At 42.0% G+C, this 26,898-nt stretch overlaps 1 protein-coding gene across 11 annotated transcripts in view; it reads left to right on the top strand.

Moving 5' to 3' along the window:
- MTSS1 (MTSS1, I-BAR domain containing) overlaps positions 1–26,898 on the top strand; it is a 119,532-nt gene that overhangs the window by 5,716 nt on the left and 86,918 nt on the right. For 10 of the 11 annotated variants that reach the window (XM_021385676.1, XM_021385678.1, XM_021385670.1 and 7 more), the window contains exons 2-3: positions 10,512–10,573; positions 13,068–13,141. In XM_021385676.1, the coding sequence (XP_021241351.1) occupies positions 10,512–10,573; positions 13,068–13,141 (136 nt within the window). Of the gene's footprint in view, positions 1–10,511; positions 10,574–13,067; positions 13,142–13,795; positions 13,833–26,898 lie in introns of those variants that run through there. The other variant, XM_021385677.1, reaches the window with a different exon arrangement.

Raw genomic sequence — 26,898 nt, 5'->3', positions numbered from 1 at the left:
ACTTGGAAAGCATTTATTACTATTAGGGACACATTCTTGATCCACGTATGCCGGTATGAGTGCTAACAATTCATACAGCTGCCGAGCATTCGCTACGTAAGCGTGTCCGAGGTGGACTCGTTCTGGGGCATACTAAGGGCAAGGATTTTTAACGCCTTTTAGAAGTAGTACTTTTGGATCTGCTGGCATGCCAAGGGCTGTGTGATCAAGCTTGCCGTGCTGGAAGCCTGGAAGGACTTGTGCAGTGCTGCATGAAACACAATTGACTGAACAAATGGTGGAGGACAAGAAGTCTGTAATTACAGACTCAGCGCTGGTTAATACCTAACCAAGGGTGATAGTTGGAAGAGTTTGCTGCTTCCTTCCTCAGTTTTGTGTGTTGCGTTGTGAAAAAATACGCTGCTACCTTCCTTTTGTTTTTTGCGATGTGTTTTTCAAGATACAGAAGTTGCTGCAGTTAGTAGAGTGCTGCTGTGTACCTGTAATTAACATATTCTGCTTATTAGCTTCTGAAATACATCTTTGACGTTCGTGGTCTGTGCAGAGATGGTGTAACCTTGAAGATGAGCAGAAAGCACTCGGTAACAGAGGGCAGGGTAGGATCTGTAGCTGAAGAGGTGTGTTGGTCTGCTTCAGAGCACATGAACGTGGCTGCTAAGGGGTTTGAGTTACTGCCACAAACAAGTTGCTATAGAAATGCATTTGCCTCTTCAAGTGTTGGTTTTCCAGCTCCAAATGACATCAGCCTTGGTGCTGTAAGATGCTGAGTGCTGCCCCATTCACTGGTATCTCTGCTGGCCTTTAAGGACGGTAATTGACTTCTTCCTGCTGAGCTGTGAGGTAGCCTGACTGCTGGGATGTTTGCTAGGACAGGAGACAAAATGTCGGGTAGCCTTGTGGTTAGACCATAGCAGTTTTCATCTTCAAAGTGCTCTGGAACCATGTGACTTAGCTCCCAAAGAATGGCTCCCATTTTACAGAAAGGCTGCAGGTTCCGTGACTACTACTCCTTTTCTCTAGGAGAAGAAGAAATTGAGTGCATGTGGAGCACGGTGTTAATGAGGGGATGGTTTTGTAAGCTCCTTGTCTGTAACGCATATTGCTATGCACATACACACAACACACACCATTTATCTTTGTTGCTGCTCTTCCCCCTGTGATAACCCAGTGTTTGCCAGCAGATGACTTCTACAAATGAATGGTCAGCTCTCAACACAAGTTGAGTTCCTCTGTAACTGAAATTAATTAGGGCTCTTTCTTAGTGGAGATATATGACTGGAGCATCTTAACCACAGTGTGATAGACAGTGAAGAAGCTGGCGATCTGCCTGGCAAAGCTCTACATGTGCTCTGTATTTATTTGCAGTTCCAGTCAATGAACATAGTGATCTTAAACAGCATTTAAGAAATCACCTTGGCTTTTTTTAAGAAGTGCTCTTGGCAGGAACAAACCTGTGAATACTGGTTCTGTTGGTGTACACAATGCTAGCGACAAGTGTGTACCTAGAGAAATTCAGTTCATGGTATAAAGAGCTTCACTCTTTTGATCTGACTTGTGCCTTCTGCATAAACTGCCACCACACTTCTTGTCCAAGCAGGAATCTTTTTGCCATATGCATCATATGCTTCGTAATATCACTGAAGCCCTATAGTGATTTAGTAGATACTGAAAATTTGGGACTTTATTAATAAACTTCATTTGTGGTAAGGTGCCTCCTAAAAAAATTGTCCATGATCAAACCTAAGTAACGTGGAGCTTGGAAGAGAGAATTACTTTTCTCACGAGTGAAATGAAGATGGAACACCTAGGGACAGGTGTAGTTGCACTTCATGAACTGTGGCTCTAGCTAGGCACTAAATCTGGTGCCTGGCTGTTGCCTTTTTCCTGGTGCAGTACATCTGTGGTCAGTTCGGATGCATGTCAGTATCTGTTGCCAGAGTACTGATGGTTCTTGGGTCCTGGAGATTGTTTTGATTGCCTGTGTGATGGCAATTGTGTTGAGACTGAGCAATGAGTGCTCAGAAATGAGGGTTTTTCCTGCTTCATGGGTGAGTTGGGAAGAGGTGATGAAAACCCATCCGTGATGGTGGTGTTACTAGCACAGGGCTGTTGGCTCTGCTTCGAGACTGTCCTGTGTAGGCATTAACTTGAGTGAGTTAATGCCTCTTGATGTTTTAATTACCTTAGTTTTGATCCAGCTGAAATATTGTGGGTTTAGAAAATAGCTGCCCAGTATGCACAGTGGCCGCTTAATGATTCAGCGGATGAAAGGCAGTATTGATGAGTCTCCGAGGAGAAATCTGTTATTCAGGCTCGCAAACTTGTTTAGACCTGCAGGGAAGAGTGTGGAACTAAATGCTTCCTCTGGAAGACTACTTAATGTCTAGCTCTTTTAATGCAGCTTGGGATAAGAGGTTCTTCTCTAGAAGCTGTGGCTGGTTGATTGTTTTTTCCCCCACTCTTGTGAATAACTTCCTGTGTTTAGAGAGGGAGAGACCATATGTTTATGCATGATATATTTTCTCACAGTGTGAGTATAACTTTTTTGTTTGCTAATTACCCAATCTAACTTGGATTTAAACTCTGATGTGTTTGCTTTGGAATTGGGTTTCTTTGTCTCCCAGACTGTGCAAGTGGGCTGCAGATGGCCTCAATTTGTTGTGGTCCTTACTGACATAGCAAGGAGGTGCACAGCCTGTATTGAAAGCCAGGATGTGATGCTGTAGTCCAGGGGCATGGGTTTGCAGGGGTTCTCACTGCTCTAAACCAAAGTCAAACTGTGGGCAATGGTATCCATTTAAATACGGGCTAGTGGGGTGCAGGGTTTGTCAATACAAATTAAAAGCTCTAGAGCTCTAGCAACAGTCGCACCTGACTTGGGTTCCCTCTCTCTTTAAATGATTAGTGAGGTCTACTCAATGCCTATGTTCTTGCTAAGTGGTGCTGTGCTTCAGTGCTCAAGGAACTCGTAATTCTTCAGTTTTCAGGTGGTTTGGGGAGTGTAGAAATTACTGATGGCATCAAACTTTTTCCCAGTGTGGTGAATGTCCTCTTCTGGAGTTCCCTGATTGGATTTTTTCTCTTGACTTTAGGTACAGCACCATGACCCTTACCCTAAAGTAGCTTTTACTCTGTGTCCTGATGCTATGTTTGACTGAAAACCAAACAGTTGTGAAAACATTGAACAAATGGCTCCATGGCACATAGAAGAAATCTCCAGTAGACAGTGTTTTAATACCATATGAGATTTCTTCAGTACTGTTTTGCTGCATAATCTGCAGCGCTGTGGTAATGTATCACCTTGTGAGAGCAGAGCTTGGCATGTCCATTATACTGAGCGCCCTGACGGAAACTCATTTCCAACCCCCGCCCATTCCCTGAACAATTGGCAGAGATAATGGAAATGGAGGTACGGAGACAAGACTTGGATTTTAATTGCCCCTACTTTCAGTTCCTGGAGGGTAGTTACAGGTTAAATGACGTTGTAATCTGATCTTTGACATGCTTTTACTTTCACTTGCGTGTGCTATCATCTCTCAGACACAGCGTTTGTACCTGTATCCTCCCTTCCTCCAGTCAGTAATGCGCACATTTGGCTTGCGTTATGAAATCTGTGAAGTTCATGGCATCTGCTGTTGCTGACTTTCCATTCCTGTCCCAGAAAGTGCTGTGCACACATCAAGAGCCCCTTGCTGCTAGAAGTTCCCCTGAACGTGGCAATTTAGCTTAGAAAGACAGAAGAGACTTCCCAGACTTGCAGCCCCTTGTTGGAGTACCCAGTTTTCATAGAGCTCTGTGTGAATTTGTTACTCTTTCATAAAGAGTTCCAGTGAATAGAAGCTCCATGCCCTTCCAGAATTGCCTGTTTCACGGGTCTTACAGCTGGAGGAATTGTCCAACCTGAAGCATCTGTGCTGCAAATACGACTGGTTGTTTTTGTTCTTCCCCACTGGAAAACAGCTGATGGTCATCATCAGGCAGTGGGCTGCTCTCAAAATCAGTACTGGAGTTTGTTGGCTCAGTTCTGCTTTTGAATTTAAGTTATATCTGAAATGAGGTAAATGAAAGAAAAGTAATGTTGGAACAGGTGTGTGCACCACTGCATCTTCATCTGATTCTTCATGAAGAAGGAAATTGCTCTCACCAGAGGAATTCAAGTTTCAGTTTGTGGGAAGATTGAGACTATTCTGGTGAATGGTTGGAAAATAGATGTAGCTTAAAAAGGTTCATAAGACAGGTTCTTGAATTGCTTATTTTTTGACCTAAAAAGAGGAAAAGCCCACATGCAGAAATTTTTGGGGTGGGGGAGAGTCGTTAGGAACTTCATGTAAGGTGATGTTAAGTCTCATCTCACCTGTGTCTTGCAAGAGCTTTTGTAGCTTATTAAAGAACTATGCAGTCTTATCTGTCTGACTTGGCTGAACGTGTGAGTTGTGCAGAGCAATGTGGTCGTATTGGGTAGTGCTTTGCAACCTTTGCAGTTTGCATGGCCAAGCAACCTTTTCCATCGTTAACTATTAATTTTTTCAGAAGAGAGGAAAAGCATCCAGGCCAGATGTTAGCTGGGTGGGGAAGCTGATGGTCAGTCACTGTGTCTTTCCACAGGCCAAGACATCTGTGGCCAGACCCCTTTTCTCAGATTGTCATTGTTTTCCTGCACCCTTCCTCTTTACTTTTTCCTGTTTTTCTTGTTGAAGGACCCCTGGAAAAAATGATAGATTCTATGTGCAAACCATACTTCATTATGCAGGCCATTTTTTGAACGTAACATCTGTGACTTTGTGTGCTGTCTAGCACAATAAAGTCTCTTTGCTACTTGAAGGCCGTGTGGTGAATGACACAGAAATGAAACATTTGTAGTAATCCTTGTGATTCTGGTATCTGATAAAACTATACAGTAAATCCTTTCCTCTAGGCATCGTTTACTTTGGAGGCTGGGAGGTCTCCAGCAATAGCAAAGTAACAGTTTTTGTTCCAAAGGTAGACATGTGGCATTTGGATGTGTTACTAGGGTGAGAAGCTGGGTAACAGCGCTGTGTGTTTGGGACTCAGCGTCTTGGCAGGTCATAGCTGAATGATTGTACTGAGGTGGAGAAGGCCTAACTCCTGTAGCTAGAGCAGTGCTTTTTTGTCCTCCTTATTGAAGTCTGCAGAGAGTCGTTCCGTACTCTTCTGGAAGGCACACAGCTCTTGCTTTGATAACCTGTGAGATAAAACCAGGGCATTGCCCGCCAGTTCCCTTTCTCTCCTACCTTTTTAGCTGGAACATCCAAAATTAGATTCTCAATTTGCCGTGCTGTAGAGCAGCTCTGTCTCTCTCCCCACACCTTGAAAGCTGAGATGGGTTGTTGCTGTGAACGAGATACTGAACTGTTTCTGTTGCCTTTGTAGTCAGCATCCCAGCAAGAGCAGATAATACAGTTGAAAAGCCTTTGTGATAAATGAAAGCTGTTAAAAGAATACAGTCAAGGTTTTTTTGAAAGATGAGGTGCATCTTGTCTCTGGGATCCAGGGTGCATGGAAATAAATTATTAAAGGAAATGTCTTTTCACTTCATGGAGAAAAGGAGAGGCATTGTAACTTCTTAGGAGTGACAGAATGGATTTTTACTGACAAGACTGCTGATAATCAAGTTATAATCTTAAATAAAAACAACAATCTGAGTTCTTGTATTTGTCATTAGATGCAGTCGATAACAATTTCAGTAAAATTGGATCCTTTTCTGCAAGCCTATTCTTGCTGTATCAAGAAATCCCTGAGCTTCTCTTCTGGAATTCTCCTATTGGAAGATTGCTGGCTTGAAAGGAGGAGAAAAACTTCAGTAAATGTCTTGTAGAGGTGTGTTTGTCTAAGGTGGCTGTGCTGGGGGTTCTCCACTGCCCTCAAAAAAAGATTATTCATCTGTCTGGGGTATAAGTGCTCCTGTGGCTGCCTGCTAGTGGTGGAGTGATACAATCATGGAATAGCCTGAGTTGGAAGTGACCTTTACAGATCCTCTGTGCCCTTCCCTGATGTGGTGTATGGTCCTCGGGCTGGATGCTCACCCACTCCTCCGGCTTCTCAGCAGGATTGGGGAAATATTCATTGTTTGAGATAAAGACAAGGAGATCACCTACCAACACTGTCAGGCAATACACACTCAACTGGGAAGATTAAATCTGTCACCAGCTAAAGATTTGAATGGTGAGAAAGAACAGGGAAGAATTCAAACACCTTTTGCCAGCCTACCCTCCACAAGCCCTTCAGGAACACCCACAGCCACAGCTCCTTCAGGAAATGTCCCCCTGCTGTGGCATGGGTCCTCCCCGGGCTGTAGAGAGGAGATCTGCTCCAGATGGGCTCTGCAGCACCTGGGGCCCCTCTGCTGCTTTTCTGTTGCTCAGGGCCTCCTCCTTGGCCTGTGTCCTCTGCGCCCTTGCTGAAATCTGTTTTCCTCAAGGTGCTATGAGCTTGGCTGCTGGGCTCAGCTGTTCTGTGCAGTAGGGCTGTTGGAGCCTGGTGTGTCTGCGTGTTGGAGTCCAGTTGCAGGTGCTTCTCCACCTTAGGCTGGCACCTCTCAATACTAGTGGTGCACATCCCTAAGGGAAAGCTATTCCACGTCCCTAACTGGGGCTGGTGAAGTAGGTGAGAAGTGTGAGGCACCATCTTGTTTGTCAGCCTGGAGGCAGAAGGGCAGTGCCCTGCCCCGTAGAGATCAGCTGGAGCATGGCTGGGCCCTGGCATCAGGTGACTAATCACTTGTAAACGGACTCATTAAGCAATAAGATGCGATAATGGGATGTTATGGCTTACCAGTGACAGTCTGAAGCTGAAGGTAGGGTGTGCAGAGGGGCTGGGGGGCTTTCATGCCTCAGAAAAAAGCATTATGGTGCAGCACCGTTGGATCTGAGACATCTGAAGAAGGAAAAATAATTAGATGTAGCCTATTTGGGGGGAGATAGGCCCCGATTCAAACCATTAATGATTTTCAAGAAGACCATTTCAACAAACCTGGATTGTAACAGCTTTCTATTTTAACCTGCGAGGAGCTAAGACGAGGATTTGTGACCCAGATGCCCACAGCTCTTCCCGTGAGTTTCTCTGAGGAGGGCTGTGAGGAAGGGCATCCTGCTGCTCGTACAGATCTGCCAGCACCTGAGCCTGAAATTTAAAGGGAGGAAAATTGATTTCCTTTATCGACCGTTTGAAATCGGAAATTGCAGAAGGAGCTACGGGAAATGCAGCATTTAAAAATACTGTTTTAATACTCTTCCAGAAATGGCTTTACATTACAAAAGGACTTAATAGACAGACAGTGAATTCTTCCGACTGTTCTCTTTGTGTTTAAATTGAGAAAGTAATACATGCTGAATTGAGGATTAAGTTTCATGGCTATTCAGTATGTGGTTTCTGCCACTACTGTATTTCTCCTGATGGGCGCTTCGATGAAAGCAAGAGCTGTAATTCCAAATGAGGATAGAACAGAGGAGGCACATGGAGAGATTATGGAGAAGGAACTGCTCCTAGGGTACCAGAGCCTTCAAAAAATTGCTGAACTGCTGTGTTGTTGTGGTTTGTCCCAGGAACTGGAGGAGGGGTAAACCCCCTGAAATTAGGACCTGCAAAGTGCCAGGTGTCATGCGCTTCTGCTTTAGCTGGGATCAGGAGGGTTTGGGTTCAGCAAGGGTATGGTGGCGGAGGTGCTTTTTGGACAGGACAATAGGATTTGTGTGCAATGCTTGAGTTACACATTACTGAGAGATGAATGTGCTGATTCAGCTGCAGAAGGGAAAGGCAAACAACAAATTCTACTGGAGCACAAACAAAATACACTGCTGTTTTCTTCTGCTCAAAATGAGGTAAGGTCCTCTTGTGCCAGTGTAGGAGTGCCTAGGTGAAGAGATTACTTTGCAATAATACATATAAACCAAACCAATTTTGCAGCTGATACAAGTAGGTAGTTACAGCTCAATTAAGTAATCATGATTTAGAGAGGAAATAATTTTTAAAGATAAAGAATAAACAGTCATAGAAATGCTTAGTGAACGTTCTGATTTTGCTTTCTTTGTGGCCAGCCAGCAAAAAAAAAAAAAAAAGAGAAGGGAAAAAAAAAAAAGAAGAAATTAATGTTTTTTCTTCCTGAGCTGTGTTTTGATAGGACTGTCTTAAGCTTCCCCACAGCGTAAGGTTGGTGTCAATCTCCTGCCTGCCATTAGACACAGTTAGCAGGATAATACATCACCGAGATGGAAACATAATCAGGCTGCTTTGGTATCCTCCGTTTGTCGGCTTGCGTTTTGCTCAAGAATCCAGTAAAGCCCTAGGCCCTGCTGCTAATTGTCAGGGCTTTCAAGGCTCCTGGCGTACACATGCATAATGCATACATGGCATGCGGGCAAACTCCGAAATGCAGCTACTGCAGAGAGAGATGGCGTTCAGTATAGGGGGTTTCAGCAAGACTAATAGGTTTAAGGAAATGGATTTTTTTCCCCCTCAAATAAGTGGGTTTCATTTTTAAATGCCTGGCAATTTTTGCACAGCACAAAGCTCTTTATGTTCTAGATTTTGCCACCCTGATAATGGGTGTCTTCTTTCTTGCTTTCTCCCTTTCCTACTGGCTCCATCATGTGTAGTTATAATGAGGTTTTATGACCTGTGGCGTACATTGCTAACAGGAAAAAAACACACACACGAAAAAACCCATCAAAAGAGCAAACACAATACTTAGTGAAGAACATTGAGAGTAGCTGTTACTACCGAAGATACTTATGATAGGGTCTGTCTTGGCGCTGCCAAGCCCCTCTGCCAACCAAGCTTCACTCTGCAGTGTCTGTATGGGATATGCGCTTACAACGTCTATGCAGAGACACTGTATTTTTCAAAATATGCTTAGTAGAGAACGTTAAATTGTGAGTGATGAACCAAGGCCATTGTCTAAAGGGGGACTTTGATTTTAACCCCTCGTTTAATTCTAGTCATTTCTGTCATGGTGTGGGAATGTCTGGGAGCTGTCTCACCAGGGTGTACCGAGGAGCTTGAATTGTGTTAACAGCTTTTGGGGAAGGGGTTGTCTTTGCCCCAAACAAGACAAGATATGGCCTTTTGTGGTAGAGCAAGAAAAGGATTGGATTGAGTTTGTTACAAGCAACAGTGCTTGCTTACAGCCTCTTCCAGTCAGAGCTGTGCTAATGTTAGCCTTGAGAAGCTGCCTTACCTGGGCTTTATGGCGTTGTTGCTCTGCCAATAAGTCTTACACCCTTAGTAAAGGAAGCATGGATATTTTGTTTTGCTCTCTAGGCACCAATGCAGGGGAAGTTCTGAGGTTTCTTTCTACCTCTGATTTTGCAGTTAACAGAAAACTTGCACTTGTTCTTCAGAAAGCGAGTTAACCTTGGTTTGGTCTGAAAAGGACAGTAGTTTACCATAAACCACTTCTTACCGCTTCTTTTTTTTAACTTGTAAGAACCCTTGGTGTCTCAACTCTTAAGGAAAATGTGAACGCCTACCGTAGTTTAAAAAAATAGGGGAGAAGTTCACAGGAAACTATAAGAGGAACTAAATCTTAAAAACTTTGCATATGGTTGCTCAATGATGTGCTGCTTTACCAGCATCAGTTCAGAAGGCAGCTCCAAGGTCATTTGGGGCTGTTTCATAGGAAGTCCTGCAGCTGTTGGGAACAATTGCCTTAGGGCTACTCTACCTTTTGTGTTACTTTGAGACAGTTTAAGGTGATCTCTTGGGCAACTCAGACCTTTATTAAAAAATAAAATCCTTTGCAATAAGGGAATGGGAAACTGGGAATTGTACAGGGAGCCCATATGTAGAAAAATGCAATTGGAATTCTGCTCTTAGTATTGGGAGATGCGCTGTACGTACTACTGCAGCGTCCTAGCATCCCCCTTCTTATAGGTTTGTCCTTGCTGTATTCATACAAAGTAAGGAGTTTCTTACCTCTGATTCAGTTGAAATCCCATTTACCCACCCCCCCAGTGTTTTTGCTTCGGATATCCATCAGCCTCTCAGGACCTGGTGTTTCATCTGAATTCAGAACTAGTTGGAGTGCCATAGAATCATAGAACGGTTTGGGTTGGGAGGGACCTTTAAGATCATCTAGTTTCAACTCCCTGCTATAGGCAGGGACACCTCCCTCTAGACCAGGTTGCTCAAAGTCCCATCCAGCCTGGCCCTGAATGCTTCCAGGGAGGGGGCATCCACAGCCCCACTGGGCAACCTGTTCCAGTGCCTCACCACCCTCACAGTAAAGAATTTCTTCCTGATACCTAGTCTAAATCTACCCTCCTCCAGTTTGGAACCATTTCCCCTCGTCATGTAGCTACATGCTGTCTGTTTACTGGTGCTAAAGAATGTGAGATACCACTTACTGGGAAAATATATTTTGGTGTTAGAGAATAAAGATTCAATAAAGTCATAGTTGCTGCTTCTAGTTTCAATTGAACATGAAATCTGCAGTGTCAAAAATAGAACGTTCAAAGTAAGTATTCATTATTGTATTTTCTTTTTTCCTCTTGCAGGGAAGTTACCCAGTGTGGGAAGATTTTATAAATAAAGCTGGGAAATTGCAGTCTCAGCTTCGGTAAGTCAAGATCTCATACAATTACTTGTGTGTGTGAACATTAAGATTAAATACAGCTTCTGCCGGGTAATTTTCTAAGCAAGTCCCAGTAAAATTGTACATATTTCATAGTCAACATCCATGTTTGTAGTTGTCTCACACTACTGCTGCTGTTGTAATGTATTTAGGCAAATACATACCTATCACCAACAGTCCATAACAAATGTAAAACTAAATTTCATGGCTTCTGATGGAAAATTTGATAATGTATTCTTTAGTGAATGGGCTGATATGGAATTAGACATATCTTGTCATTTTTATGAGTGTAGAATACAGAAGGTTTATATCAGAAGAAGGCTCAAAAAGTTGTTAGAGTGTTTGGTAGTCTTAACAGCACTTCCTTCTGCTTTAAAAAACAAGGGAATTCCTTGCTGGACCTTTCTGCAGTGGTTATTAAAACTTACTTTATTGGTGTATACTTTGCACATAGCATTCTGGATTGCATTCTGCAAATTTCAATTAATATGTGCCATATGTGTCACACTCAGACCAATTTTGTTATATCTAGAATTCATTCTCTTGTAAAGTCTGCTTCTGCGAATACGAATCCAAACTCAGTTTCTTCCTAAACCACAATTTCTGCTATGCTCCCCAGAGCATCGGTGTGTTTTCACAGCACCAGCAGAGGTAATAGGTATGGTTATTGGCAGTATATTTTGTGGTTCTGTATTGTGAACCGTTGCTCAAGAAGCTGTTGTTTAGAACTATTCACCCTAAACGACTGGAATTCGCTGTTCTCCCATGCCATACCTAAAATATCACGCTTGCATGTGGTTTTTCCTTTTCCAGCAATTGCATCGCATTAAGGGAGTGTGAAAAAAAGTAGGGGAAGTAGTAAAAGAGGAATGGAGAACTTCTTTATCTCTTTATACTCCTTAAACACAAACCTTCTGGAAGGCATGAGAATTAGTTGTATTTTCCAGTCCCATAGCATTGCATTCAGTGTAGTACTGCTCTAGCTAGAGGAACATGCAAGCAGACAGCTTGAAAGCCCGTGTTTGAGGATTTTCTGTTCATTTCTAGCAAGCGTGAACCTTTGGTTCATTTCTCTGATAGAGGAGAGCAGATGTCACCTGAGCTGGAGCCAGGTCTGCCTGGATCTTGTTGGTGGAGAAATGGAACTTTGTTATTAGCAGTATAATTAATCATTAACAATGTAGTACATGGATAACAACATTATCTGTGAGTTTGGAGGACTAAGAACACAAATGCCGCGGAGGAAAATCCCAGGAAAGGTTATCTTTTTCCACGGCTAAATATTACTAGCTAACTGGAGACCTGTTAGGTTGGTTTTTTTTTTTTTTTTTTTAGTGTTCTCTTTTATCTCTTGGACACGTGAAGAGTCCTCATGCATGCGGTTGGACCTCTCAAGCCTGTTATTTGAGATGAGATCTTTTGTGTTCTCAGTAGGCCATTCGCTATGCTGCCAGTTATGTTCTCTGTATTTTGAGCATATTTGGAATGAGGCTTGCATAAAATCTGCCCTAATTATGGAGTTCACTGGTCTTCTTGGCTGAGGATCAACTTTCCTGTTGTTCCCCTGTGGGTTTTTTATTTGTTTGTTTGTTTTTGTTTTTTTGGGGATGTTTTTTTTTTTTTTTTTTTGAGGGTACGGAACGGTTTCGTTTAAATTGGATCAACCAGAATATAAATGATCAGAAGTCTGACGGCAATCTGAGGGAGAGCAAACTCACCTGGAAATCTGTAACTGGCATTTGCTGTTGCCATCCACTTGAACAGGCGTTGGCCTGTGCGTGCTTTTCAAACTGAGAGAGAGATGGGGTGAGCTGAGAGGCCCCATCCCTCTCAGAAAGGGACTTGCAGCATGCTTCCTCTTCCTAGAGCACTGGATCTGAAAATCGTTCTTTTTGAATGGGAGAATTGGCTCCTCCCCCTCCACTGCTTTCCCATTTACCCAAGAAATCCAAACCTGCATGGTTTCTAGGAGGTTATTATTTTGTGTTTCAAGAAATGCTCACACTCCTCAAATGAAAATTTAGGAGAGCGTTTGGCCAGGATCCTGGATAATAGGAAGGTCCTGCGTGCTGATTCTCAAAATGCACATGTCCCCTGGAAATAGCAGTAACTGTAATTTGTACGCTAATGGGTTCAGAATAATGCATGTTAGATTTGTTTTTCATGTTTGACTGCTTAATATTAGTTCATCAGAGGAAATCAGCTAGAAGGGGGATGGCTATGCTCTTTTGAAACAGCACCTGTCCTGTGCAATTCACAGCACAGAATTAGCCTGGTTGCCTCCAAGTCCATAGTGCTGACACAAAGCAAGGAAGAGATTAAGAAAGGAACGAGGGAAAAGGCTAAAATCACATATAAAAGAGAATATTTCTGTGGCCTCTGCAAGTTCTCATTCTTTATAAGCCTGAATGTTTTTGGCAATAATTAAATAGGCAGCAATGAGACAGTACTAATGTTTTGTTATCTGTATGCATTTCAGGACTACAGTAGTAGCAGCTGCTGCCTTTTTGGACGCCTTTCAGAAAGTGGCTGACATGGCTACTAATACACGTGGTAAGCAGATGTGTCAATATTGAGTTTAACAGAATGCTGCGTGGTTTATACCATTTGTCGTTATAAAAAAGTCTAACTTACTACATGGACAACCAGATCTGTGAGACATCTGTTACATGGACTTGCACTTTGAAAACGTGACATGTGAAAAAGGAAGTTGTTTTTTCTTTACCAAAAAAAAGCTGGAAACCTGTAATTTAAATGTGTCATCAATCATGTGAACACTTCTAATTACCATTTGAATTATATGTTGATGAGTAATATTTTAGAAAGCAAGATTTACTGAAATCTGTATTCAGTGATGCTTCTGTACCTTAAGTAAATATAAAAGCTGTAAGACTTGGTATTCAGCTGCTCTAGATAAGTGTAGGGTTGCTGATGAAAGAGCTGATAACAGCTGATGCTGTGGCCTTTGGGGTCTGTGTATAACAATGGTGGTAGCTTGTACTTGTATTTTTAAGGAAAGTCTTCCCTTGTCCTTCTTTAAGTCTGACATTACTGGCCAAAAGTAATTTTCCCTCGCTATGGGCTTCTGTGGAAGACAGTGTAAGCTTGTTGGTTTCAAGGCAGGCCAAAACAGTACAGCTGGCAATCTTTCCAGGCTGCTGAGTTGGAAGGAAACAAAAGGCTGCTCCTCTGTGATGCTGGATGCCCAGTGACCAAGGCAACATGTGCAGATGTCCATGCAGAGGTAGGGCAGTCCCCATGGTCACTGTGTCCCCAAGCTCTGTCACTGAAGAGCAGTTCTGAATTGGATTATTGCTGCCAAATGAGTGGTCCTCTCTAACCTTAGAGGACTGGTAATTTTATTATTTTTTTTTAAGTCCTACCATGTCCTTGGAGTTTGACTTGGATAGAAATAAAGCAATATTGCTAATGTGAGCAGTTCGCATTTTCGTCAGCAGTGTGTAAGCTCAGCCAGACTTGCATTTCCCCCCTGCCATTTCTGGCTAACAGGAGCAGCAGCAGCTGCTGGAGCACATATCAGGCTATAGAATGGCAACAGGGAACAATGATTTTTCCTTTTTAAAGCTAATATTTACGTTCTTATATGCACTTCCCTCGCTGCATGCATGCCTTCTGTAAATTATGCATCATTACTGAAGCAAAATAATCAACTTTCCAGAAAGTGAAGTAAACTAAGGATGGAACCTAGCGCAGTCCTTAAGCTGGATTTCTAAAATGTCTTCCCTTTGAGCTTGCTTTCTTCTGTTTCTCTTCCCTCTGTCTCCCAAATGGAAAACAAAGTAAGCCCTACCAAAATCCTTGAGACTTGTGTTGTCTTCTGGCTGTGCTGGCAGGCTTACAGAACCTCATTCAGATACAGAACGAATGAAACTCTCCTATTCTCCGACAAAAATGGCTTGTGTGGGTATTGAAGGGTATTTTGCGCTTTCTGCTATGTTACTTGGACTGTGTCCAGCAAGCATCGTGTCTTGTCTCTTATCTCTTAGAACACATCCTTCACAAAAGGAGCTCTGTGAATCCAGGCCTGCCAACTTTGTATAGTTCCTCTGTTCTGTCTTTCTGCGTCTCCTGACTGAAAGGATAGAAGGGAATTTTGTTTTTATTTTTGGAAAGTGATGTTCTGGGCAAAGAATCAAAATTCCAAGCTAGAATTGGTTCTGATTTGTCTCCCAACTCAACTTCCGCTCATGCCTATTTGATTATTTACAAATAACTAGTCTATTGCCTTGAAGCATCTTTGAAATATCATGTTGGTCCTGTAGAAAATAACTACCCCCAGCTTGCTGGGGCAGGGAAAATATCTTCGTTGCATTGAAGATGATGGTAAAACTCTCTGTGGTTTACTAGGGCAAATTGTCATTAAAATGTATGTTGCAGTTAGTATAAAAACACCTTCAGAAAGCAAAAGCAAACGAATCATAGAATCGTAGAATTGCTCAGGTTGGAAAAGACCTTCAAGATCATCACGTCAAACTGCAACCTAACCATACTACCCTAACTCTAACAGCCCACTGCTAAATCATGTCCCTGAGCACCACATCCAAACGGTTTTTAAACACATTCAGGGATGGTGACTCAACCACCTCCCTGGGGAGCCTGTTCCAGTGCTTAACAATGCTTTCTGTAGAGAAGTTTTTCCTGATATCCAACCTAAACCTCCCCTGCCATAACTTGAGGCCATTTCCCCTTGTCCTGTCACCTGTCACCAGTGAGAAGAGACCAGCCCCGCTCTCACTGCAATCAGCTTTCAGGTATTTGAAGAGAGCAATAAGGTCTACCGTGAGCCTCCTCTTCCTCAGACTAAACAGCCCCAGTTCCTTTAGTCTCTCTTCATAGGGCATATTCTCCAAGCCCTTCACCAGCCTTGTTGCCCTTCTCTGGACCTGCTCTACCTCAATGTCCTTTCTGTACTGAGGCGCCCAAAACTGAACACAGCACTCGAGATGGGGCCTCACCAATGCCGAGTACAGGGGCAGGATGACTTCCCTAGTCCTGCTCACCGCACCATTCCTGATCCAAGCCAGGATGCCACTGGCCTTCTTGGCCACCTGGGCACACTGCTGGCTGATATTCAGCTGACTGTCCATCAGCACACCAAGGTCCCTTTCTGTCAGGCAGCTTTCCAGCCACTCCTCCCCAAGCCTGTAGGGTTGCCTGTGGTTCTTGTGAGCAAAATGCAGGACCTGACACTTGGCCCTGTTGAAACTCATACAGTTTACCTTGGCCTAGTGTTCCAGCCTATCCGGGTCCTTCTGTAAAGCCTTTCTACCCTCTGGCAGATACATAGTATTTTTCTTCTCTGATGTGATAGCTCCTAGTCCTCTTTGATGAGTTTTCTAACTTGGAACAGTTCTTCTTAAAATTTTGCCTGTTACTTCTCCAATTTGTAAAATGATTTATTTTATTTTCTGATTGGATGCATGGCTGTGCTTGAAGCCATTTGGAGAGTCCTCAGTTAACAGGTTACCCAATGTCAGCAATGTTAATCTTCAACTTTTCTGTTCTGTGCATAGGTGCATCCTCTTCTTAAATCCATCCACAACTGTTAAAGATAAACCACGAGGGCAGGGGAGAGGCAAGACATGTGGCACTCCCCATGATGAGGGTGCAGAGGGTTGGCATATTTGGAATCTTAAGGACACTAACTGAATGCTTCTGTGGAGAGCTTCATACAACAATGTGAAACATATGCTTGTTCTGAGAGACGGTGTTAGTGCTTTGTAGGGTGACTGAAGCGTTGCAAAGCTAGGTCCTGCATTTTGCTTGTATTTGCCTATAGTTTTACAGGAAGTGGTCTGTTATTTTAAGACTTACCAATTTGCTTTTTAATCAGTTTGCATCATCATTAGCTTTAAAAAAGTGTTTGTGTGATGTCCACACACACAAGAGGAGATAATTACCTTTGCAGATACCAAATCTTCAAGTGAAAGAGCTTGTTTCCATCAACTCCAGTCCTTGTTCCAGCTGATACCTTTCTCTGCCCCATGTGGGGTAGAGATTACTGTTCCCAAATATTTGCTTTTCCATTTTTGGTGCATCTTTCTTTCTTTTACTTCCTTCTAATTCATTGACGGTAATAATGTGACTTCAGCTTTACATTCCAGTTTGAACTCAGACAGATGGCAAAATTGGAACTCTTCCTATGGTAAAACCTACAGTTGAATGAGCCAACTCTACTTTCTGTATTTTCCTCATGTTGTAGCTTTTGAGGTAGGGAAATGAAAGTACTTTACATGTGTTTCAATTTTGAGTTTTTGTAAGATCTAGACATTTATTTTGCAGTTCATATATTTCAGAGACCGTGTCTGTTTGACGCAGAGCCTGGCAGAGCTTGTTAGTGTGTAGTGGGATATGGTATTACTTCTCTCTATAATTACTCTATATAATTAAGAGAATACCGTTAAGAAAGAAAAATGAACTATGTTAATAGTTTATGAAAATTGTAAATATTTTTAAATCCCAGACTTTGAAGCTCACGAAAGTTAAATAAATGGTTAAATAAACATCAATCAAGTTTGCTTTCAAGGTTATGTTCAGTTCTTGTAATGATCTAAAGTTTGGGGTTTTTTTGTTGCATGGTTTAAGTCTTTCAGTGTCCAAAATTCGGAGTGTTTTATGTGCATCAGTTCTTGTTGAAGCATGAAAGATTTAAATCTGATTTCATTTAAGAGCTATTTACCTGTTACTTTGTGTATTAAACATTGATTGGCTTGTGAAGCAAGAACTGTGCATCCCCAATGCCACATACAAACAAATTGTAACTTGGTTTTGAACTGTATGTAAAAGGAAGTGTGTAAATTGCTTTGCTTTATGTATACTAGTATTTTTCTGCTTCTGCTGCATTTGAATGTTCTTTGTAGGTAAGCACTAGTATTCAGGAACTCGAAATAGGTAAGAATAGCTATCCTCCTTGTTATGACAGAGGTTATGTGAAGACATGCACACTTCTTCTGTATCCACTTAGTACACCGTCAGCGGCTTCCATGGAAATAAACAATCTTGCCTATCTGCATCTTCACAGGTGTAAATTAAAATTTATGGAAAGATGATCTAAAAGCTTTGATTTACCCAGAAGCTTAAAATTGATCTTCAAAGGGAGATTGTTAATGAGGCAGCTGATACCCGCTCTTCTGGGACTGTTGTTTTTCATTCATATTAAAGGTCTTTACATGTACATAGGTGTGTTTGATATTAGCAGATTAGTTAAAGCATTTTAAGATACATTTCGGTGTATCATGTGGCTTTGTGTGGCCAGTTGCATTCCATGGATTGCAATGCTATTTGAAGTTGCCTCATTTCAACTTGGCAAGTGCTACTAAAGGTATGCTTTCCCTGCCTTTGGTAATTTTGACAATAGTACCTACAAATAGTAGGTACTACAATAGTAGGTACTACAAATAGTAGGTACTATTTATATTTTTCATCTTTTTCACTTTACAGTTGATTGAGAGGACTTGAATGCTATACAGAGCTACTGAAAACAGTTGGAGAAAATTCTGAATGAGGGTACCTGGTGGGTAGGGTGGGTTTGAGATTGAGGGAGGAAGAGCTGTGGATGGCCAGCGAGCTGTAGAGGGATGTTGAGCAGACCTGGAAGTGGGCCATAGCCTGCATGGCACATGGCAATGATAGGGTAACAAAAACATCAGAGTCATTTTAAGGTTTCTCTTTTTGAGGAAGAGGATATTTTGGCCTAGATAAAGTGCTGCATTAATCTGCCTTGCTTTTTTCAGGCCCCATTAAACTTTATCAGAGCTCAGAAATGTAAATATGCTTTAATGCTTTTACTCATAAAATTAGATATGATTAATATCTGTAAATGTCTGCTTCGGGTAGCTCTTGTACTGCAGTGAGCAGTGACTGCCTTTCAAGTTCAATAAAGGTGCTTAAAATGGTACTTTTGGTGCAGATTTGTATTCCTGGGCAGACTCTACACATGTGTTGCTTCAAGTATTGTGTAAACACACCTTCAGATCGTCCTTACTTTGGATGTTTCATTGTCATCTTAGTCAGGATAACTCTATGTATTGAAGTGTTTTTCCGAGGTGACAAGCTTCACAAACTGTTGCAGTGCTGGAATTAGCATCCATATCTTCCAAGTAGACGTGCGTAGGCTTTCTGAACTGACAGCTCACTCACTGCAAACAAGGCACAGTGTGACCCCAGGGATGTATGCTTAATGTCACGTATGGTTAGGCACCCTATGGAAAGGTAGCTTGCTTATTTCTTTATTTATTTTCCTGAAAATTGAGAAATCGAGCCTGGGCACAGGGGTAGAAAGCACTTAATGCTGTCTACAGCAGTGGACCTAAAATGTGTATAGCGTTTTGCAGATATGTTTGCATGCCCTTGGCTATGGACTGGGGAGCTGTGATGGTGTTCTCTGCATAAATCGAGAGTAAAAAGAAAGCTGGGCACAAGGCAAGGAATTCTCACTGTTCCGTTGTTTTGTTTTTCTTGACTCCTCTTTAACTTCAGATGCTCATATTCAAATAACGAAACCTTTGTTTGAGCTTCCTGTCGGTTAAGACAGGACTTTGTAATAAGCACTTATTCCTCCCACGGAGTCTTTGAAACAAAATAATACGGTCCAGGCTTTTTTCTTGCAGATTTTCAAAAATAAAATGATCAGGAAGAAAATTATTTAAATGAACCATACAGTCTTCTATTATGCTTTCAAGAAGATGATGCATAACACAGGACCAATTCAAAATCACTGGTAGACGATTTTGAAGCTGGATGCACATTTACACATCTATTGCATTTTGAGAAATTAGACTTGAAAATGCTTTATTTATTTATTTTTTTTTTTTTGGAGTGCTAAAGCGACAAGACATATATATGTAACACTGCAATTTTGTTGTTTCCAGTTTCCTCCCTTTCTCTTGACAAGCAGCAAATGTTAGCTCATGGCTCTCACCAAATGCTGCATCCTGAGAACTCTGCTGGCGTGAGCTCATTTTCAGGAGCAGTCAAAATGGGATGAAAACAGTAACATTAGTTGGAGTGCTTGGCTTATTAATGAATTTATTTATTTATTTAGAGGATTTGGAGGGCTGTTGTGGGAGTGAAGTATTAACATTGCCTTTTCTTTGGGTGAGCGCATGAAAGACTTTTATTTATCTTTTTGACCTTTTTTTCCCCTGTCTTCTTAAAAGCAAGACAAAATCTAGCTCAGCATTGATGGCAACATTTGTGCTTCTCTGATGCTCCTTCCAGAGAAGAAATTTCAGGATGATAAATGGAAATAAGTGCTATAACTTCTGTTCTACCCATTGGTGCTGTGCACAGTACAATGTATAAGCAGAGTTTTTATTTGTCGTACAACATATTTTCTGAGCTTAAAGTGCTTTGCTAAGAATGTAGAGGGTTGTTAGGAAAGTGACAAAGCTGCCAGGTAATTGTGGATGCTGACAGCAGACACATTTGAATGCAGTGATGTAACCTCTGTGAAGGAGAAAAAATAAAAGGTTGATGGGGAAAGAAGTACAAATAAGCGTCTTTAATATTTCATCCAAGGAGTGGGCAGCTGTATCAAGACAGGAATGGCTGGCCTTTTTCCCACCCCTCTCCCCTACTGAATGTAAATCTATTCGCTGTTGTTTGTGTCAGAAATCTTTGGGACTGTGGGGGCAGGAGGGAAAGTACAGAGTTAATTTACTAGACACTCAATGCCAGCTGTAGTTCTCCCTCTCCTCTTTCTTAAATGACTGTATTACTGTTTGTAGGAGAGAATATCAGGTCATATTTTTCTTCAGACTTGGGATGGATGAATGGATTGTTATTTCCAAGAGCTGTCTCTTATTCTGTGACAACATAGTATTTTCACGTAGAGCTCCTACACGTTAGTAACTAAATTCTGGCCTTGTAATTCCAAGGAGATTTCTCATTCTTAGAACCGAACTTTCAGTATCTTTAACATCCAGTCTGGACAACAGTGAGGATAGGTCACTAATAAATTACCTGAAGGATGTTCTTTCTGATAGTGGGTGAGAGGCGAAGGTGCAAAAGCATCCTTTTAACAATGGGATACGGATCTGAAAATAGAGGCTGAGGTTTGGGTTGGCGGTCGGTTTTCCCAGTGTAGCACGTGTTTCTGTGGTGGGAGATCTTCTTTCAGGCTAATTCAGTCAGCTTTTGATGTGATAAATTGCTGGTTGGCACGTAGCAACAATTTTATAGTAACCACAACAAGAGTGTTGTTGCAGCTTTTTTTTAATCTGTCACTGGTTGGATAGCAACTGATGAAGATACATTTTCATTACATTTCATTTAATATCTTATTTATATTTATCTGCCATAAGACAGGAAGGGGGGCGGTGTGTGTTGTGGGAGGAGAATTAAAAATTAGTTCACACTAAGCTAGGGTTCCTGTAAAGTAGGGCTGTGCTTCTTGCCTTATGGACCTTACCCATAAGATACAGTGGAGGCAACAGCAGCCGCTGTGCCTTTGCTGCCTCATCCTTGTGCCTTACAGATGCCTTGAAATGCAGTTGTTCTCTTGTTGGTCAACTTAGAGGCGGCTTCCAAGAAGAGGTAATGCATTGGTGAAAGATCAAGTTGATGCCATCAGCTGGCTTCATGCAAGTTCACCAGGCCTCTAGAGAAGCAAGTGTTGATCTGGTCAGAATTCAGGCACGCTACCTTGACCACATTGCACACTGGTCTGCATGTCCCTTAACCTCTTGAAGCATTTCTTTATATCTACAAGGCAGTTTGTGTGCAGTTGTAATGTAGAAATGCATGCTTTGACTTGGGATGCCTTCTCCAACTAAGTCTATTCCTACCCTTGGATAGAAATTGTTTTTAATGACATAAGAGTTCTGCAGAAATACTGAAATTGCAAGCTCCAGCAGACTCATGTTGAGTTGAGTGTTCAGAACAATGGAGCTCTGTCAAAATTTTAACAAAAGCACCAGTGGCATTTGCATTGTCTAGCAGGTTTTTTGCTCTCCATTATGCAGTCTGCCTCCCAGAAGGATGCTCTTCCACACACTTTCAGAAGTGTCAGCACAGCAGATCGTGAATGTCCATTGTGTGTGGCCATGCAAACTAGCGTTCCTGCTTCCAGGTGATTGACTTGGTGATATGATTCATCTTATATTTGCATACCTGCTGCTCCCAGGGAAGCATTGCATGTTCATGGTAATAATGAGGTCTTGCTTAAAAATAGACCGGCTTCATTTTCTTGTCCTTCTGTTTGCTTGCTGACTTGTCAGGTGTTGCCAGCACAAGTGTTTGCCCCTGTTGCTCTGCAAGCTGTTCACCCCTTCTCTCTTCCCCTGTGTGTTAGTTTTATTCGGTGAAGCAGTTGCCTGATCTCCTCTTCCCTGGCTGAGGTAGCAAGACTTGCACTGTTTAGCCTTATATGCTGATTTAGAGAGATGGGGAAGAGTCCTTGAATTCTTGAATTTCACGAGAAAATTAGCATCTGCCTGGGACAAGAAGTGCATTGTTCTGTGTCTTCCTCTTCTACTCCCACGCTTGATGAAGTCCAACCTGTAGAACTACTTCTGAAAAGTTAAAATAATTGCCATGCTGTTTCACTTCAGGGCTCAGAGCTCTCCTGGTGTCTTTGTGCTTTTGACAATGTTTTTTTCCTACAAATTAACATGACCTTCCCTCCATTCAGGGTGCAGAAAGAAAGGAAAATGGGCTATTTCCAGTGGATCTTTGGGTTGTGACCTGGAAGTGTTTCTGAAGAAGTGCCTGGACCTTGTGTGTAAACATACATTTTTATATGCTTAAATGGTCTCCTTTACAGTTTTTATTGTTTTTACCAGGGCTTCTTGCATATAAAAATGAGAATGTCTTCTGATCTGATGAAGCCGTTGAAAAATGCTGCAGACTTTGCAGCAGCCATCCCAACACAGGTTTTGTGGAAACCACTTCAAAACTAACAGCAGTGGCAATGGTGTGTGTGGGAGGGGAGGAGAGCACGTCGGGCTGCGGCGTGGTGGTGTCACGGGGCAGAATAGGTCTGGCTTCGTACAACCAACCCCTACAATTGTTGCGAAATTCTCCTCTCTGCAGCATTTATTACTATGTAAAATTGAAATCTGCATGATTTCCTGCTGTGAGTGCTTGTGCCGAGGGATGGGTTACTATAGTAACTAATATCAAGGAGCTGGCTGAATCTTTGCTGTGGAGCTGTATTTGAGTGTATGTCACAGTTTGATGCAATCCTGTGCAAGTATCTGACTGATGACAAACAAGAAGGCAGAGGTTGTGGCTGCCATTGCTACAGTAGTGGTGTGTACACCTTGAAGTATGTAGTATTTTGTAGGTCCAAAAATGTGCATTTTCCAAAATGTTGGAAGTTTGTTTTTTGTTTGTTTGTTTTTTTTCTCCCCCTCCGAAGGAGAGCTGATGAATGGAGACATAGAACACACTGATCTGTGTGTTGTGTTCCTGGCATTGTTTCAGCTCACCTCAAAGTGAAATACAAGCCTAGGGGTTGGGTACGCTTTCTCCCAAGAGTAATAGCTATTGCGGTGGCTGCTGTTCTGTTTTGAATCGGAGCTGGTGTCTGTTCTGCTGAGCATGATAAATAGCATTGTTAATGAGGTTTTGTCTGGACAACCAGCTTCTGCCCTCACTTAAGCCCAGGCAAGCTTAATAAATGTATTTGTTTTGCAAGGTTAAGCAGGGAAAGGGAAATGCAGAGGACTGGAGCTTGGCTTGTAAGTTGAAGGCTTTCGGTACACCATACAATTTGGAAAGGCTGGTTTGCATGGCTTGCAGCTAGTCCAGAAAGGCAGAGTAGGGTCAGGTGCATGAAAATGAAACTTGATCTTCCAATTAGGATCACTTTTAAAGTAAAACTTGTTTGATGTAACGGAAGTGGAGAAGAATGCCAGTCTCTATCAAGAGAACTTTTGTCAGCATAGAAGTTGGACCTAGCTAGGTGGCAATATTTTTCCTCTTTTTTCCACAGTAGTTCCTAACAGGAACAGTTGAGGCCAACTTGAGCTGTCAAGTGAGTTTATAGCGTTGATGAAATAGTCTGAAAGGTGTGTATGTCTCTGTGTACGACTGAAAGCTCTGTATGTCTGTGACTGAAAAGAAGGTGTGTATGAGGATCAACTCCTCTACCTCTTCTCTCCCAAGCCCACTCTGCCAAAAAGCCAAGCATCCACAAGAAGAGGGTGAAGTAGTATGTCTTGTGCACCTGCAAGCATGTGCACACCTGGTTAAGAGAGGAATGCCATTTGCTTGGAGTGGCGAAGCACAAGGAGAGTCTTGACTTGTGCACCCCAAGAGCTGCTGCTTACTTGTTTGGTATTTGGGGATGCATTGTACTTTGGTTGTTTTTAAACAACAGTAACAAACCACCACCAACAGCAAAAAAAAATTCCTTCTCTTGCAAGCAAGTAAAGTGGAGTCCTGCAATGAAGTCTCAGAATAAGATTTTGTTATACTTGCACTGTGTAGTGATGCAAGTCTGGAACATTGAGTTGTTATAAATAAATTAAAGCCAAAGTAGATTTACTAAGTACCTAAAGTGCATATTGTGATGGATTATCCATGTTCTTAATGCTTGCTCATTTTCTTGCAAAATCACTGGAGTCCAATAGAACACATTCTCTTTGATGCTGTTGTGAATGTGTATTCATTTTAAATCTAGGTTATCTTGCATGTTGAATAGCAGCTCAGTGTGAGCGGTAGTCACATTGGTTCAAAGGTAAAGAGTTCACAAGTTGTTCTTCTGTAGCTAAGGCAGGAGCCTTAGCTGTGAATATAGTCAAGGAAATGTTTGAGCCATTATGCTGAAATTTAGCTTGCTGCTAGGGAAATGAACACTGACACTGAATATGTACCACAATGTGAAGCCCTTTCCAGTCTGTGTGCTTCAGATGCACTGTGTACATTCAGGGTGGGTGCTGATTTAGACTAACATTTTAATCTTTCATTGTAAGCTGGAGGTTGGCCTTAGCAGGGAGTTACAAACTCCACATTTCTCGAGCTGCATTTTAAGAAGACTTTTTACCATTCCCTCTGAAGTGGCTGCCTGTTTTCAGAGACCTTGTTCTTCACAATATATTTTCTTTTTTTTTTTTTTTTTCAACTTAATATGGCTCCAATAGGAGCAAAAGCTTGGAGTATGTTACCCAGAAAGGGTAGAAATGCTGAACCTCTAGAATGCGTTCAAAGAGATGCTGAGGAAAGTCACTGACATACCACTGGAAAGGTGATAATGGCATAAGTGAGCATGAAGTTCAGATGTGAATATTTTAAAACAAATGTATTTGCTGGAATAAAGCTTTTTTTTAAGGCTCTGTATTAGGATTGGTAAACTAATGCTTTCATAGTATAGGCAAGCACTCATCTGCCTATCATGGGTATTGCCAAGGAATTTCTGGACTGGAGTGGCAAGAAGCCTGTCTTCTGGTTAATGAAGGTTAAAATGTGGTACAGTTAAAGAGTGTATCCATCCGGTGTCCTTTCCAAAGTTCCTTGTCTGTAATTCACTATTTTGGATGTTGTATAATCAGTAGAAAATTGCCAGCATTTTGACCTCTCTGGATCTTGACTTCGAGGTCATGATCGTCGTAGATAAAGTGACCTTTATTTTTGAGTTAATGTTTGACTGCTGTCCATTTCAAATTACTGCCTGTTTGTTTCTAAGTTATTTCTAAGTGTGATTTTTTTATCAAAAAAGGAAGGTGGGTTCAAAATTAGTGCCTTCCGGGTCTGCTCAGAAACCAAAGGATGTATGACTAGCTTTCTTCTCTATCTTTCTCTCTTTTCTCTTAAAAGATCTCTTGGATGAAATGCATTCAGCATGTAAAAAGCTGCTCACGACCAATGGGAGTAAACATTAAACATTCATGATGCAGCTTTAAGTTGCATGGAAACAAACTGGGGCAAGTCAGTTCATTTTACCTTTGATTCATTGCTTCCAACGGTTACAAAGAAAAGGTTGAATGGATGCAAGGCAAATATGAGTCTCTTCCTGTAACTGTTTATTGTAATGACATATTTTGCTCCAAACAAACAGTAAGTAGCTGCACAGATTTTGTAATTTCCAAGTATGACTTGGGTTTCTTTCTTTCTTTTTTTTAAACACACAATGCAATAACAGCAGTTTACATAATTGCAGTGATTTCTAGTTAAGGGGAGAATAAAATAAAGAATTCCAAGAGTAATTGTGCGTTTTGGACATTTCAGCATCTCCTGGGGCACAGGTGTGAAGTGGCAGTCTGACCACAAGTCTTGGATCTTGGACATTTCTGGGCACATCTATTCTGTTGATCTGGCTGTAGCACTGAGAATCTCTTCTGGTATTGATAGCTGTGAAATTTGTGCAAGTTACCTAAGCACAGAATAGTAGAAAGGTTTGGGTTGAAAGAGTCTTCCAAAGATTATCTAATTCCTGCCATGGGCAGGTACGTGTCTCCCTAAACCCGGTTGCCCAGGGCACCATCCTGCCTGGCCTCGAACGCCTCTAGAAATGGGGCATCCACAGCTTCTCTGGGCAGCTAGTGGCAGTGCCTTACCGTCCTCATAATAAAGGTTTTCTTCCTGGTGTCTAGTCTAAATCTCTTCTCATGTCTTATTACTGTGTGCACTTGTAAAAAGTTTCTATCCATTTTTCTTTCAATCTCCTTTTAGTATTGGAAGGCTGTAGTAATGTCTCCACTGAGCCTTCTCTTCTCCAGGCTGAATACCCCCAGCTCCCTCAGCCTGTTATCACAGGAGAGGTGATCCAGCCCCCTGATTGTCTTCGTGACCTCCTCTGGACCCGTTCCAAAAGCTCCCCTTCTTTCCTGAGCTGGAGGCTCCAGGACTGGACATGTTGCTCCAGATGGGGCTTCATGAGGGCAGGCCAGAGGGGAACAATTACCTCCTTATCCCTGCTGGCACAGGATACAGTTGGCCTTCTGGGCTGCAAATGTACATTGCCCATTCCTGTCCCATTTTTCATCTGCCAATACCCCCAAGTCTTCCTCCACATATTCTGTTGTTTCGAGATCATCCAACATGCGATGCTATTTAGTTCCTGCAAAGTGACCACAATAAAAATGTTGGGTCTAGAATTCCTGCCACCTGATTTTCTTCAGTAATGCTATTTAGGATCCCAGATTTGCTGATTTGTGTGCCCAGAACTACTTAAACACTGCTGGGAATAAAGAGGTGGATGCCTGCTCACAGCATCTTGGAGGCACACAGTGTCATCTAATAGATTTTTGTTTCCACTTGTTTCTTCTATTTCTTTCTTTTTTCCTTTTCTAGTAGGAAGAGACTGGTAACTGTTGTTTGCCAGCGTTCTGTGGGTCTGCCAAGAG

This window comes from Numida meleagris, chromosome 2 (assembly GCF_002078875.1).
Source record: "Numida meleagris isolate 19003 breed g44 Domestic line chromosome 2, NumMel1.0, whole genome shotgun sequence".
Lineage (NCBI taxonomy): Eukaryota > Metazoa > Chordata > Aves > Galliformes > Numididae > Numida > Numida meleagris.
Note: the sequence above shows the minus strand (reverse complement) of the source record. Positions and strands in the feature narration are given on the sequence as shown.